This window comes from Dreissena polymorpha, unplaced genomic scaffold (genome assembly GCF_020536995.1).
Source record: "Dreissena polymorpha isolate Duluth1 unplaced genomic scaffold, UMN_Dpol_1.0 chrUn006, whole genome shotgun sequence".
NCBI classification, from domain to species: Eukaryota; Metazoa; Mollusca; class Bivalvia; order Myida; family Dreissenidae; genus Dreissena; species Dreissena polymorpha.
Genome location: NW_026273320.1, coordinates 799,058 through 813,066, shown reverse-complemented (window position 1 = coordinate 813,066; position 14,009 = coordinate 799,058). Strand labels below are relative to the sequence as shown.

Here is a 14,009-nt window from a genome sequence, read left to right as displayed (position 1 = left end):
TTTTTAATTTTTTATAGATCGTCTAATAAATGACCACACCCCACATTATACCCCCTCTCAACCTTTTTTTTCCTTTTTATATTTTTGAAAGATCGTCTAATAAATTATTGAATATAAACAATTTCCCCATGATGGCTTACGTTATACTGTAAAGCACTCGAATAGTCGAGCGCGCTGTCCTCTGACAGCTCTTGTCACTGTTTACTCTGAAATGACGTCATTTTTTTTTACTACATGATGTCATTATCCCAGCGAAATTCTTTCGTTAATCTCTTAAACAATGTATATAAACGGTGAAAAAAGCATAAAATAAAAAGAAAATTTGTTCGATTCGGTGGAATATTGATTTTAATTCACTCGTGATCATAGACAAAATATATTTTCTATGATCAACTGTGAATTAAAATCGATAATCCACCGAATGCAACAAATATCCTCTATTTCTTCACCATAAAATATTGATGACAACATATTAGAAAATAAATATGAGTTTTATGTGTGAAATAATTAAATGAATTTTAGCTAGTCTGTTGTTTCAAGAGTATTCATCAGTCTCGTGTCTTGCGCTATTTCACATCACGTCAAGGCTATCCCTCTTGTGTGATATGTCATTCCTCAAGCCTCTATAGTATACTGATGCATGGAACAATACTAGCGCCAACATTCAATGTATTTTTCAGGAGTAAGGAGCTTGAAGAAGCCCTGCTGCAGGAGTGTGACTTTGGATCATTAAGAAACATCTGCAAAGGACGACCTGTACCTGAGAAACACAGAGCCAATGTCTGGCAGGTATACATTTGGGTGTACTGGTTATGTAGATTTGTTTTCCTTTGCTATGCCCCCAGCAGCTAGGACACCAGAAGGCATATAGCATTTACCTGTCAATTTGCTCGTTTTGTTCTGTTGTCTGTTAGAGGATTACCGAAAATGAAACGTTTTGTGAAACATCAATAATGCTTAGTATACTGGTAAACCTTTTTGTTAGTTAAATGGATAATGTATATCAATGCATTAAACACACCTACATCAATTTACCTCTTTTTAACATTGACATTGGCCTACGTTTAAAAAGATCTGAATTCTTTTTGAACCCTAAGGGACCCTTATCGTCGAACATAATAGTGCTTCCTTCTAAACTTTGATACTTGCATGATGATGTCTTTGAACATTATCAACATTCCCACATCACCTGACCTCATTTTTACCTATATTGACTTTCTTGTAGACTTTGAAAGGTCTAAGGTCAAGGTAAAAGTGGCTTTTAACATGAAATATTTACCATTATGTTTCCCCATTATATATAAAAAATGCTTGGACCTATAATCATATAAATTTATATTATGGTTACCTTGGATGAAAGGAAGGTTCCCAATCATTTTTAGGTAAAAAATCAAATTCTGGGGCTTCTGCATAAAAAAGTTTCTGCAATAAATCTTGAGAACTTTTTGACCTACTGTCATGCAAATTGGGATGATTGTTGGGCTGAAAGGTGCATGCCTTTTGATTTTGAGGTCAACAAGTCAAAGGTTAAGGTCACAAAGGTTTGTAACGTGAAAACCAATTGTATTCGATATACTGATCATGTTTTTAATATGATCATATGAATTATAATGATGCTCAGTCATGAAAGTAGGAAGACCCCAATCAATTGGCAGATTAATGGGTCAAAATTCAAGTCACTGCTGCATTCTATATTAAAATTTCTTTTAACAATTGCATTTATTAACATTTTGCTGCATTTAGGGGGTATACATGTTTTGCAAACCTCTGTATGTTTTGAACATAAGTTAAATATCATTTATATGCTTTAAAGTTTTAAAATTGTTGTAGATTAAAAATCTAGACATTGAGCACTAAAAACCTTAGTTTTTATGGTCATTTAACCTTAAACATACCACTTGATGCTTAAAAACAATCACAGAAACAAAGTATTAAACTTGGAATTAAATACAATTTCAGGATAATGCAACCTTAAAAATGTAGCCACACAAACACAAGTGTCTTATTGTATTATTTTTTAATAGATTTGTCTACAAGTGCAGGGAAAGGGTAACAGTCTTGCAGCCTTTGATGGGTTTTTCGACCTTAAAGAACAAAGCCTGATAAGAGAAGACTGCGCACAGCTTGTTGGTATGTCTGTTGAATATGCAAGAAACTTGGTCCCTGTTTAGTGTAAATTATATTATGAAGATAACGAATACCCGCATCATGTGAAAATGGGTCTCACGGCATAAGGCCGCATGCGCATTGTTAAGTCTGGTTTGGAGCTACCCTGTCTACTATTCAGTCCAAAAAACCTTGCCTGACTTTACAGTGGACAGCATAGCCATGCAGGCCACAATTGGAATAAGACCCATTTTTACATGATGCTGTTCAACTATAGAAACTGTATGTTTTAATATACAGTCAATCTTGTGCTTGCGACCACTTGAATTAAGCGACTTTTGTCTTATGCGACCACGTTGAATCCCGCCCGAGCGTTTTAAATATATTTTCATATTGTATTAAGCGACTTTTGTCTTACGCGACCAGCGACCGCTGATTTTAGTGTATTTTGATGCCCATGTCTTGAATTAAGCGACCGCTTTGAGGTAAAAGTGGTAAATCTGTCGACCGTTCAGGGACAAATCAGTGTTGATTGTTTATCTAAGCCGATAACATGAACGATTACACCTTTGTTTTGATTTCACACCAGCCATTTTCCTTTGTCTAGATGACCGGTTCTGACCGGTGTTAATGCTGACTGCGTATCAATTTTTGGTGTTGAATAATACAGTGAGGTATTGCCGACAGTCTACGGGTTAAAGAGTTTACTATCTGGGATGTTAAGTGACAAATTTGATCGCCGATTTTATTGTAGAAACAATGTGCCAATGCGACAAACATTTTCACAGTGTTCTCGAGAGGTGTAAAAAATACTCTATTAATCTGTAACATGTGTCGAAATCTGTTCATTAAAAAATGTAATTGTGATTATGCTAATTAGTTTGTGTTAGCAAATTTTCCAATCAGGCCTGTTTATTTAGTTTTCAATCAAGGTGTTTTATTTATTTCCCTATGAACCATAATCGTGTTAACGTTAACTGAGAAAATTCGGGTATTGGAAGTGTCGAAGAGTAAAAGTGCACGTAAATTAAATCGCTAATGAGTTTGGGGTCGGAAAAAACCAATTCTCCATCCACACCATTTACATTGCATTTAGAATTAGAGAGAACAAATAAAACTTATTTTAAGTAAAACATTGTTTTATTCATTTTATTTATATGTAGATTCATTTGATTACAAAAGCTGAAAGCACTGTGTCAAAAGGAGATAGTCCTTTATCTGGATTTATAATCAAAGGTCCGCATTCATCCCAAATGGCCTTTTTTATTAAGAGACCACTTTTGGTTACTCTCTTTAGTGGTCTCTAAATACAAGATTGACTGTACATGTAGTATTCAGTATTATTGAGTACCATCTCACATTTTGTTACAACAAGAATTGCATGGAAACAATTAGCAATAGAATTATTAGTGAAAATAACCATTGATTTGGTAAGTGGATTAAATTGCGTTATCATTAACACTGCAACAAAGATTAAAGTGGACTGGGTATACTGGATAAAGAATCAAGGACATTTTATACAGCTGTTCATGTTCATTTAATTTTTTGATATGTGACAAATTGGGTTAGTTTTGCCTCTTTTAACTAATACTTTGCATAAATGATTATTACAACTTGCTGTATTTTATTTCATGCAGTGTGGGAGAGGGTATTCACTACTGTGTAAATCTTTTTTTTCTTTGAAGCTCTTTATATACAGAAAAGGAACAGGATGCTTATTGAAGCATTGTTTATGCACTGTTATAATTCTTAATTCTTGTATTATCATCTTTTCTCTCAATTAAGCTTTTTATTATTCTTAAGTCTGACATTTATATGTTTGCTTTACATATAAAACTGAAAAAAATTTGAAGAGCAAATAAAGATTACACTTAGTTGAGTATGATATAAGGGGAAATAATTCAGGAATGTGTAAATCACTCTGGAGGAAAAATAGTGTCTTGCAGATCTTCATTTTATACAATGTCGTTACTTTAACATGAGTGTTTCAGATAAGCTAGGAAATGATGAAGATGAGAAGGTCTCTGTGGTGGCGGACCTGGAGTCTATGGTCACGTTCTTCTGCAAGTCACGTCAGGAAGCCTACTCCAGCGACAACGGCTGGCTGGACCTGATGCAGCCATTACTGGCACTGAAGCTCAACAAGTCCGACATCTACAACTGCTTCTATGCATTGAACAATAAATACATTACAAGGTTTGTTGGGATACATTGATTCCTTATAGGAATGGCAACGAATAGCAATAGGTATTTGAAAATTAGATAGTCGTTTATCATGTTTAATTTTATAAACAAGACCTGAAAGATAAATATTTTTGTATTAACATACCGGTAGCTGCTACAAACATATTTTGAGAAAAACTAGCAATAATATTCATGTTTATACAGTGAGATTTTTTTGCGGATTTTTGCATACTTTTTAGCTCACCAGATTGCTCTTCATGTATTTTTGTCAAAATGTTTGTCTTAATAATATGTTGGTTGAGTTCAAAAGTGGTTCCGGTCCGTTGAAAAACATGGCTGCCAGTGGGCGGGGCATTTCCTTATTTGTCTATAGGGAAACCTTGTAAACACTCTGGAAGTCACAATTTTTGCTCAATCATCATGAAAGTTAATCAAAACATTGGTTTTATTGATTTCTCAGAAGAGTTCAAAAACGGTCCAGATCGGTGAAAAAACATGGCCGCCAGTGGGCGGGGCAATTTTCTCTATAGGTATATAGTGAAAACATGTCAACACTCTAGAAGTCACTTTTTTGGCCCAATTTTCATGAAATTTTGTCAGAACTTTTGTTTCCTAGATATGTGAGTTAAGTTTGAAAATGGTTCCGGTCCGTTGAAAAAAATGGTTGCCAGGGGGAGGTGGCAGTTTTCTTACATTTATATAGTAAAAAAAGCTTGTGAACACTCTAGAAGTCACATTTTTTGCCCAATCATCATTAACCTTGGTGAAAAGATTGGTTTTATATGTATCTCAGATGAGTTTGCAAATGATCCCGATGGGTCAATAAACATGGCTGCCAAGGGGGTGGGGCAGTTTTCCTTATGTGACTATATAGAGAGAAACCTTGTGATCGAACACTATAGAAGTCACATTTTTTGCCTTATTATAGTGAAACTTAGTCAATACATTGGTTTGATTGAGTTGGAAAATGGCTCAGATCGGTGAAACACACTTTTTAGCTCACCTGATTGCTCAGGTGAGGTCTTAGGATTGGTCTTTGTCTGCTGTCCATTCGTCCACATTGGTTTGTAAACGCTCTAGCATTCACATTTCTCAAGCATTCTTTATCAAAGTTGCTGAAAAATCTCAGTCAAGTTTGATGATGAGCAAAATCACATAATTAATGCCATAATTATTGCCCTTAGATTGCCCAAATTTTCATTATATTATACAAAATCCTTGTAAGCAAAGTTTGATGTTTGGTAAGGGGGGTCAACTCAAAATATAGGTCACCATTTCAAATCTTACAAAAACAAAAACACTCCCTACGCCAGAGTTTTGGTTCAATAATGATGAAACTTGACCAGGATGTTTGTCTGGTCAATATCTAGGTCAAGTTTGACATTAGGTAAAGATTGAATGAACCGACTCCTCTCAGGTGAGCGAACTAGGGCCATCTTGGCCCTCTTGTTTAAGTTTATGACAATTCTTTAGGTTGTTAAAAATTGAAGGGGAAAATTTTAATTTTACTGGGGATAAGAAAGGAAAAGATACCAAAGACGAGTGCAGGGGTTTACATAAGAAATTGACACTCTTGCCCGGGGAGCAAGTTACTTTGAACATCTACTTGCCCTCATTAAAAACTGGTTACCCTATTTTGAAGTCAATATTGTATTGTCATTTGATCTTTAAAGCATTGATTTACATGCATTATTATGCTAGATTTAATTTCAGCTATATTCATTATTTCAAAAATAAAATAATAATCGTTTTTATAATATAAAGTTGTCAACAAAACAAAATCTGGACAGTTTTACAGGGCTTGACACTTACTTTTTTTACCTACTGACCCAAAGGAGCACCTGGGTCCGGTTTAATGAAAAACTTCAAAACCCGACTGTAGTCGGTTGACTGTGATGTCGACCGACGCTAGTCGGCCCCCAACTGACCACTCGTCGCGAAAAAGCAGCAAGTTGCCGCGACTGTGGTCGCACGACGTTGGTCAGTCGACTGCGGTCGTGGTGGTCGCTATTTTTAGGAAAATTACCACTTCCGCCATCAACATTCGACGGTGAAAATACAAGCGAAAAATGAAAGACGAAGACAGCAACGATTCTTGGCAGTGCCATTCGTGGTCCGAAAAAGAGATAGATATCATTCGAGAGCTTGTTATCGAGAACAAGAACCTTCCGGAGGGAAAGCACGGGCCATTGGTGACCGAGGCAAACAAGCGGAAAAAGTGGCAGGATATTGTGGCAGCCATAAACGCGTGTAGGGTGTCGTTAAGGACAGCTGACACATGCAAAAAACTAAAAAAGCTACGGGACAGAGGAATGCACTAGACTGACCAATCGTCGCGTTCAAGGTACCAACAGGAGACTCACAGACAGTCTGAGACGATGCCAAAACCTTATTGACACCTACAGGAGACTCCCAGACAGTATGCGACGGTGCAGGACACTCTCCAAGACCGACGGAGCACCTTCAAGAGTCTCCGAAACAGTTTGCGACGATGCCAAGACCGTCTGGGCACATGCAGGAAACTCCAAGACAGTATGCGACGGTGCAAGACAGTCTCCCAGACCGGCGGAGCACCAGCAGGAGACGCCCAGACAGTCTGCGACGATGCCAATACCGTTAGGGTACATGCACTAGACATCTATAAGTCTGCGACGGTGCCAGGCAGTCTCTCAGACAGGCGGGGTACCTGCAGGAGACTCCCAGACAGTCTGCGACGGTGCCAAGTCCATCTGGGCACTGCAGGAGACCCCGAGACAGTCTGCAAAGGTGCCAGAAAGTCTACTAGACCGGTGATGCATCTGCAGGAGACTCACAGGCAGTTTGCGACGGTGCCAAGACCGTCTGGGCACATGCAGTAGACACCCATACAGTCTGCGACGGTGCCAAAAAGTCTCTCAGACCAGCGCGTCACCTGCAGGAGACTCCAAGACGATCTACGACGGTGCCAAAACCGTCTGGGCAACTTCTGGAGACTTCCAGACAGTCGGCGACGTAGGCAGACAGTCTCATAAACCGGCATGGCACCTAAAGGAGACTCATCTGCTTGAGGCTTCCAGACAGTCGGCGACGGTGCCAGTTAGTTTTTCTGATCGTCGGGGCACCTACAGGAGACTCAAAGACAGTCTGCGACGGTTCTCATACCGTCTGGGCACGTGCAGGAGACCCCCAGAGAGTCTGTGACGTTGCCAGAAGTCTCTCAGACCGTCTTGGTACATTCAGGAGACTCCCAGACGGTTCCAGACGGTCTCCCAGACCGTCGGAGCACCTGCTGAAAACTCCAAGGTAGTCAGCGACGGTGTCAAGAGCGTAAGAATACATGCAGGAGATTCCAAGACTGTCTGCGATGGTGCAACACATTCTCCCAGACCGGCGGGGCACATGCAAGAGACTCCCATACAGTCTGCAACGTGCCAAGACCGTCTGGGCAACTTCAGGAGACTCCAAGACAGTCTGTTACAGTGCCAGACAGTCTCTCACTCCGTCGAAGAATGTTTGGGAATCTCCTACAGGTGCCCAGACGTTCTGGCACCGTCGCTGACTGTCTGAATCTCCTGCAGGTGCTCCGACGGTCTAGGAGACCTCTGGAACCGTCTAGGAGTCTCCTGCAGGTCACAAGACGGTCTTGGCATCGTCGCAGACTGTCTGAGAGTCTCTTGCAGGTGCGCCTGGGAAACTTTCTGGCATAGTCTGAAATTCTCCTGCAGGTGCCAATACGGTCTTGGCACCATTGTAGAGTGTCTGGGAGTCTCCTGCAGGTGCCTCGTCGGTCCTTAAGACTCCCTGGCACTGTCGGAGACTTCTGTGTGTCTTCTGCAGGTGTTCAGATGGTTTTGACACCGTCGCAGATTGTCTTGGAGTCTCCTGCAGGTGTCCAGCTGATCTGGTAGACATTCTGAAACCGTCGCAAACTATCTGGGATTGTCCTACAGTTGCCCAGACAATCTTGGTACCGTCGCAGATTGTCTGGAGTCTCCAGGCACGGGTTTTGGGCGCCGACAAAGCGCCAATCGACGAGCAGTCGTGGTGTGAGTGGTAGACTGCGGTCGCTTGACAGTATGTCGAACAACGCGCGGTCGACTGACGATCGTCGCTCTCCGTTAAACCCGGTTATCGTCGCACGACAATTATTCGCTGATACAACCATACAGGCCCGACCATGGTCGCTTTCATTAAACCGGACCCAGCTTTCAGAAATTACTGGTCCTCCAAGATTTCAAGTGATCCAACAATTTCTATGTTATTTTAGATAAATTTCAACTTAGTTTACAGAATATCCACAATGTATTGTGCATTTAAAAAAACAAACCACCCCCGGAATGAAATTCTATATCGCTAAAACCTGTTATCTTGTGAATACGCATGTTAACTCTCCGACAATATCAAAACATTATTTGGCGCCCTACAGTGTAAATGCGCACGGTAAACAAAGTATATTCTGATGGTACTAAGATCGATAAAATGCTGATTTTTGCTGCTTTTCAAAATAATAAATACCATTTTGTTTATTTCTCGATACGAGCGCTTCGAATTTTATGTAAATTTGTGTATCGATCACGGCAAAGTCAGGAGACATTAGTGGAACGCAAATCGATTTTTTGATCAGACAACATATTTTTGTCATCCGGGCATCTAGAAAAATTGGAATTTTTAATATGTTGCTAGTTTTATCCCGGTCTCGAGTGGGCGCATAAAATAATGATGAAATTATCAGTTTATTATCAACTTATAAAGTTGTTTTATTGATGAAAAAGGCTTTCCACAGTATTCCAAAATAAGCTGGCCAGGATTTTTAACTGGTCTGACGGATCAACCAAATTTATAGTTTCACTGGTCCTCCCTTTTTTTTATTGACCCTGGGTCAACAGACCAACGTTAGTGTCGAGCCCTGTTTTATTAGCTCACCTGAGCGATAGCTCGGGGTGAGCTATTGTTATCACTCAGCGTCTGGCGTCCGTCCGTCTGTCTGTCTGTAAACAATTTGTAAACATCTTCTTCTACTAAACCATTGAGCCAATTTCAACTAAATTTCATGTGGAGCATCCCTAGGTCATGGGACAAAAGAATTGTTAAAAAAAAATTGATCACATAACCAAGATGGCCGCCATGACCATATATGGTAAAAACCTTAAAAAATCTTCTTGTCTGAAACCGCTCATCGGATTTTCAAAAAAATTCACAGGGATGACCTTTGAAGGCTCCCCTGAAAAAGTTGTTCAAAGAAATTTGATTCGTCAAAAAACATGGCTGCAGGAGCATGTTGAACTTTGCATGTTTATTCGTTTTTGCCTATTTTGTGAAAACTTTCAAAAAATCTTCTACATTTTTTGTCCGATCCTTTCCAAATTTGCACAGTGTCTTGATATCAATGAGGACACGAACCCTACAAAAAATGAGCATTATTGGTCCATGAAGTACAGAATTACCTCCCCTTGAATTGAGAAAATGGTGTTTATGCAATAAAGTCCAAATTTTTCATCCAATGCTTTCCAAACTTGTAAGGATTTAGCATGGTTCAAACAAGGGAAACAACTACGGTTTATGCATGTTCTTTTTATTACAGATTTGCCTCCCTTAAATTCATTCAAAATCTCATTTTACAGCAGAGATTCCAAATCTGACCTGTAAATGAGCCCCATATTTACTGCCAGTGCTAGGTTACCTTTTCCCATTTGATCATTCTTAAGTATTGGTCTTGTAATGCTGCTACTGCTTCTGCTTCTGCTACTGCTACTACTACTACTACTACTACTACTACTACTACTACTACTACTACTACTACTACTACTACTACTACTACTACTACTACTACTACTACTACTTCTACTACCACTACCACTACTACTACTACTACTACTACTACTACTTCTACTGCTACTACTACTATTACTTCTACTACTACTTCTACTAGTACTACTACTTATACCACTACTACTACCACCACCACCACCACCACCACCACCACCACCACCACCACCACCACCACCACCACCACCACCACCACCACCACCACAGACAACCACCACCACCACCACCACCACCACCACCACTATTACTACTTCTACTACTACTGCCACTACTACTACTACTTTTACCACTACTACTACTACTACTACTACTTTTACCACTACTACTACTACTACTTCTACTACTACCACTACTACTACTACTACTACTACTACTACTACTACTACTTCTACTACTACTACTACTACTACTACTACTACTTCTACTACTACTACTACTACTACTTCTACTACTACTACTACTACTACTACTACTACTACTAATACTACAACTATTATTACTACTACTACTACTACTACTACTACTACTACTACTACTACTACTACTACTACTACTACTACTACTTCTACTACTACTACTACAACTACTACACCACCACCACCACCACCACCACCACCACCACCACCACCATTCACAGTGACAAAAAACGTATTCACACAATGGCTACTACTACAACTTATAGCCCATATAGGGGGGTATGCATGTTTTACAAACAGCCCTTGTTTCTATGGGATTTTAACCACAACTGTTCATGTTTATCTCCGACACATATTTTTAGGTCACCTGTCATGAGTGACACGGTGAGCTTATGTGATCGTGTGATGTCCGGCGTCCGGTGTGCGTGCCTGTGTGTGTCCGTCCGTCAACAATTTGTTTGTGTAGACAGTAGAGGTCACAGTTTGCATCCAATCTTGATGAAATTTGGTCAAAATGTTTATCTTGATGAAATCCGGTTTGGGATTGTATTTGGGTCATCTGGGGTCAAAAACAAGGTCACTAGGTCAAATAATAGAACAACCTTCTGTAGACAATAGAGGTCACAGTTTTCATCCAATCTTTATGAAATTTGGTCAGAATGTTTATCTTGATGAAATCTGGGTTGGGATTTCATTTGGGTCATCTGGGGTCAAAAACTAGGTCACTAGGTCAAATAATAGAAAAACCTTGTGTAGACATTAGAGATCACAGTTTTCATCCAACCTTTATGAAATTTGGTCAGAATTCTTGATGAAATCTGGGTGGGATTGTATTTGGGTCATCTGGGGTAAAAATCTAGGTCAAATAAATAGAAAAACCTTGTGTTGACAATAGAGGTCACAGTTTTCATCCAATATTTATGAACTGTGGTCAGAATGTTTATCTTGATGAAATCTGGATTGGGATTGTATTTGGGTCATCTAGAGTCAGGAACTAGGTCACTAGGTCAAATCATAGAAAAACATTGTGTAGACAATAGAGGTCATAGTTTTCATCTGATCTTAATGAGTCAGGTGAGCGATTCAGGGCCATCATGGCCCTCTTGTTTTCAAATTTGAGACAAATCTTGCATTTCATCAATCGCGATTCTTTATCAAATTCAAGCCATGGAAATTCATCAAGCCCCGATGTTTGAAAGTTACACTTTCGTGATTCATTTTAATATTTTCTCTTCCTTTCTTTTTCGGTTGTTTTGGTTTGTTCCTTTGAGTGTTTCGAGTTACTTTTATTAAAAATAGAAAAGATCGGCTGGACGCTACTGTCCGCCATGTTGAAATGTCTGCCGAGTAGAACTTGTTTTGAGCGTTTAGATTGGCTTATACAACGCAAGCGACCAATCAAATCTCGTTTTACTTGTACTTGATAAAAAAATATATTGACCCAAGAAAAATAAATAGATACAAGGGCAAAAGTCGAAAAAATACCGCAATTATGCTAATACGAAGCGGACTTGCCTGGCGGACTATCTACTTTGGAAAATCACTTGCCCGCAACGATTTTAACCCGGCACGGGCAAGCGGGCGTCTGTTTAAAAAAAGCCCTGCGAGCGCGATTGTTAGCTATTGCAGGTATCTATTTAGTAACATTTCAAATTACCATCTGATTCACATAGTGAATTTTTAACATATTTCAATATTTTGCTTTAAATGGATGTTATAAACTTGAAACTTGAAAGACGCACACAAAGTTTAAGACTGTGATTAATCTGTAACAAAAAGGTCAATTTCAAATATTCATAGAGACAACAAAAGAGAAATGTCTTTTTTTTAACCCGGCACTGGCAAGCGGGCGTCCGCTTAAAAAAAGCCCTGCAAGTGCAATTGTTAGCTATTGCAGGTATCTATTTTGTAACATTTTCAAATTACCATTTGATTCACATAGTGAATTTTTAACATTTTTTAATATTTTGCTTTGAATGGATGTTATAAACTTGAAACAAGAAAGACGCACACAAAGTTTAAGACTGTGATTAATCTGTAACAAAAAGTTCAATTTCAAATATTCATAGAGACAATAAAAGAGAAATGTCATTTAAAGTCAGTTTCAGTTGCGTTAATAAAATAACAGTCAACCACACGTTTTCATTATAAAGTTTGCATCTTTTGAACCCTTCACTGTATCGAAGCATTCTTATATTGCAATATAATTCCTTTTATTCCTCCATAGATGAAGAAATTATTATTTGTAAATTATGATAAACATATTAAACATAAATAAATGTTGCCTGGTCCACATGACACATGCTTAGCTGCACACCCCTAGGTAGAGCAGCACGGCCCATGTGTTAGTTAGCAGATTAGAACATTGGGCCTTCTTGTTAGTATGTGTACATACCCATAGTAGGAACTTGAATGTTTTGGCCTTTTTGTTAGTTTGTGTATATATCTTCAGTATGTGTGTAGATTATAATGTTCTTGCCTTCTTGATAGTTGTCTTTATACACCTGGTATGCATGTAGATTAAAATGTTTTTCCCTCCTTATTAGTTTGTGCATAAACGGGCTAGTAATAAGTATAGGTGTAGAGTTTCCTGATTTTCACTTTTTGTTAGTATGTGTATATATCCTCAGTGCATGTGAAATTGAATGTATATAATAATTTTGCAGAGACTGTGAGAAGAATGGCAAGCCGTTCCATCTGTTCCGTCTTCTCCTGCAGTACCATGATCCAGAGTTGTGTTCCTTCCTCGACACCAAGAGGATTACACCCGATATATATGCAAGATCTTGGGTATAGCAGAATTAACGCCCTTCCATAGCAGAACAAACCTCCTTCCATAAAGAAAGAATATATATATTGTAAAAAAGTTTGTAAATACGCTAGCTATTCTTACGACACAGGAACAGTAACTCGGATCCCGGGCGCTAGGCGGACACCATACCCTTTACACCACGGCGACCCATGCTGCATTTGATTAAATTCGTAAAAAAATTCTTGCCTATTTTGGGTTATTGTAACATATTTTTATCAAAAAAGTACAATTTAACACATATAAAACTCTTATAATCTCAATTTAACGAATGCAAGTAAAATTCACACGACCATCTAAACATGATCAAGTTGTTAACAAACTGCCGGTAAACTTCTTTAATCAGCACAAAGTAGTTTGGAAATAAATTTCATTAAACAGACGAATTAACAACTTGTGAACTAACGACCGGTACACATCTTGAATCAGTTTTTCGCACCTTCTTTTAATGTGATATTATGAGCGTTCTTCACTGTTGAATTGAGGTTCACAGCTTGAATATTTAATGTGTATCATTAACAACTTGTGAACAAAAGGCCGGTACACTTCTTTCATCCGATTTTCACACATTCATTTAAAGTGATATTATGCGCTTTTTTCACTGTTGAATTGAGTTGAAACTGGAAAGAAAAGAATTAACATGTCAATATACTGTCCCGTGATGTCCCGAAATGATCTGTATAACAAAA

The 14,009-nt window shown here is 38.7% G+C and overlaps 1 protein-coding gene across 2 annotated transcripts in view; it reads left to right on the top strand.

Moving 5' to 3' along the window:
• The window catches only part of LOC127863364 (TBC1 domain family member 23-like), a 49,926-nt gene that overhangs the window by 17,078 nt on the left and 18,839 nt on the right, over positions 1–14,009 (top strand). For both annotated transcript variants that reach the window (XM_052402845.1, XM_052402846.1), the window contains exons 2-5: positions 681–789; positions 2,025–2,130; positions 4,098–4,302; positions 13,178–13,301. In XM_052402845.1, the coding sequence (XP_052258805.1) occupies positions 681–789; positions 2,025–2,130; positions 4,098–4,302; positions 13,178–13,301 (544 nt within the window). The remainder of the gene's footprint in view (positions 1–680; positions 790–2,024; positions 2,131–4,097; positions 4,303–13,177; positions 13,302–14,009) is intronic.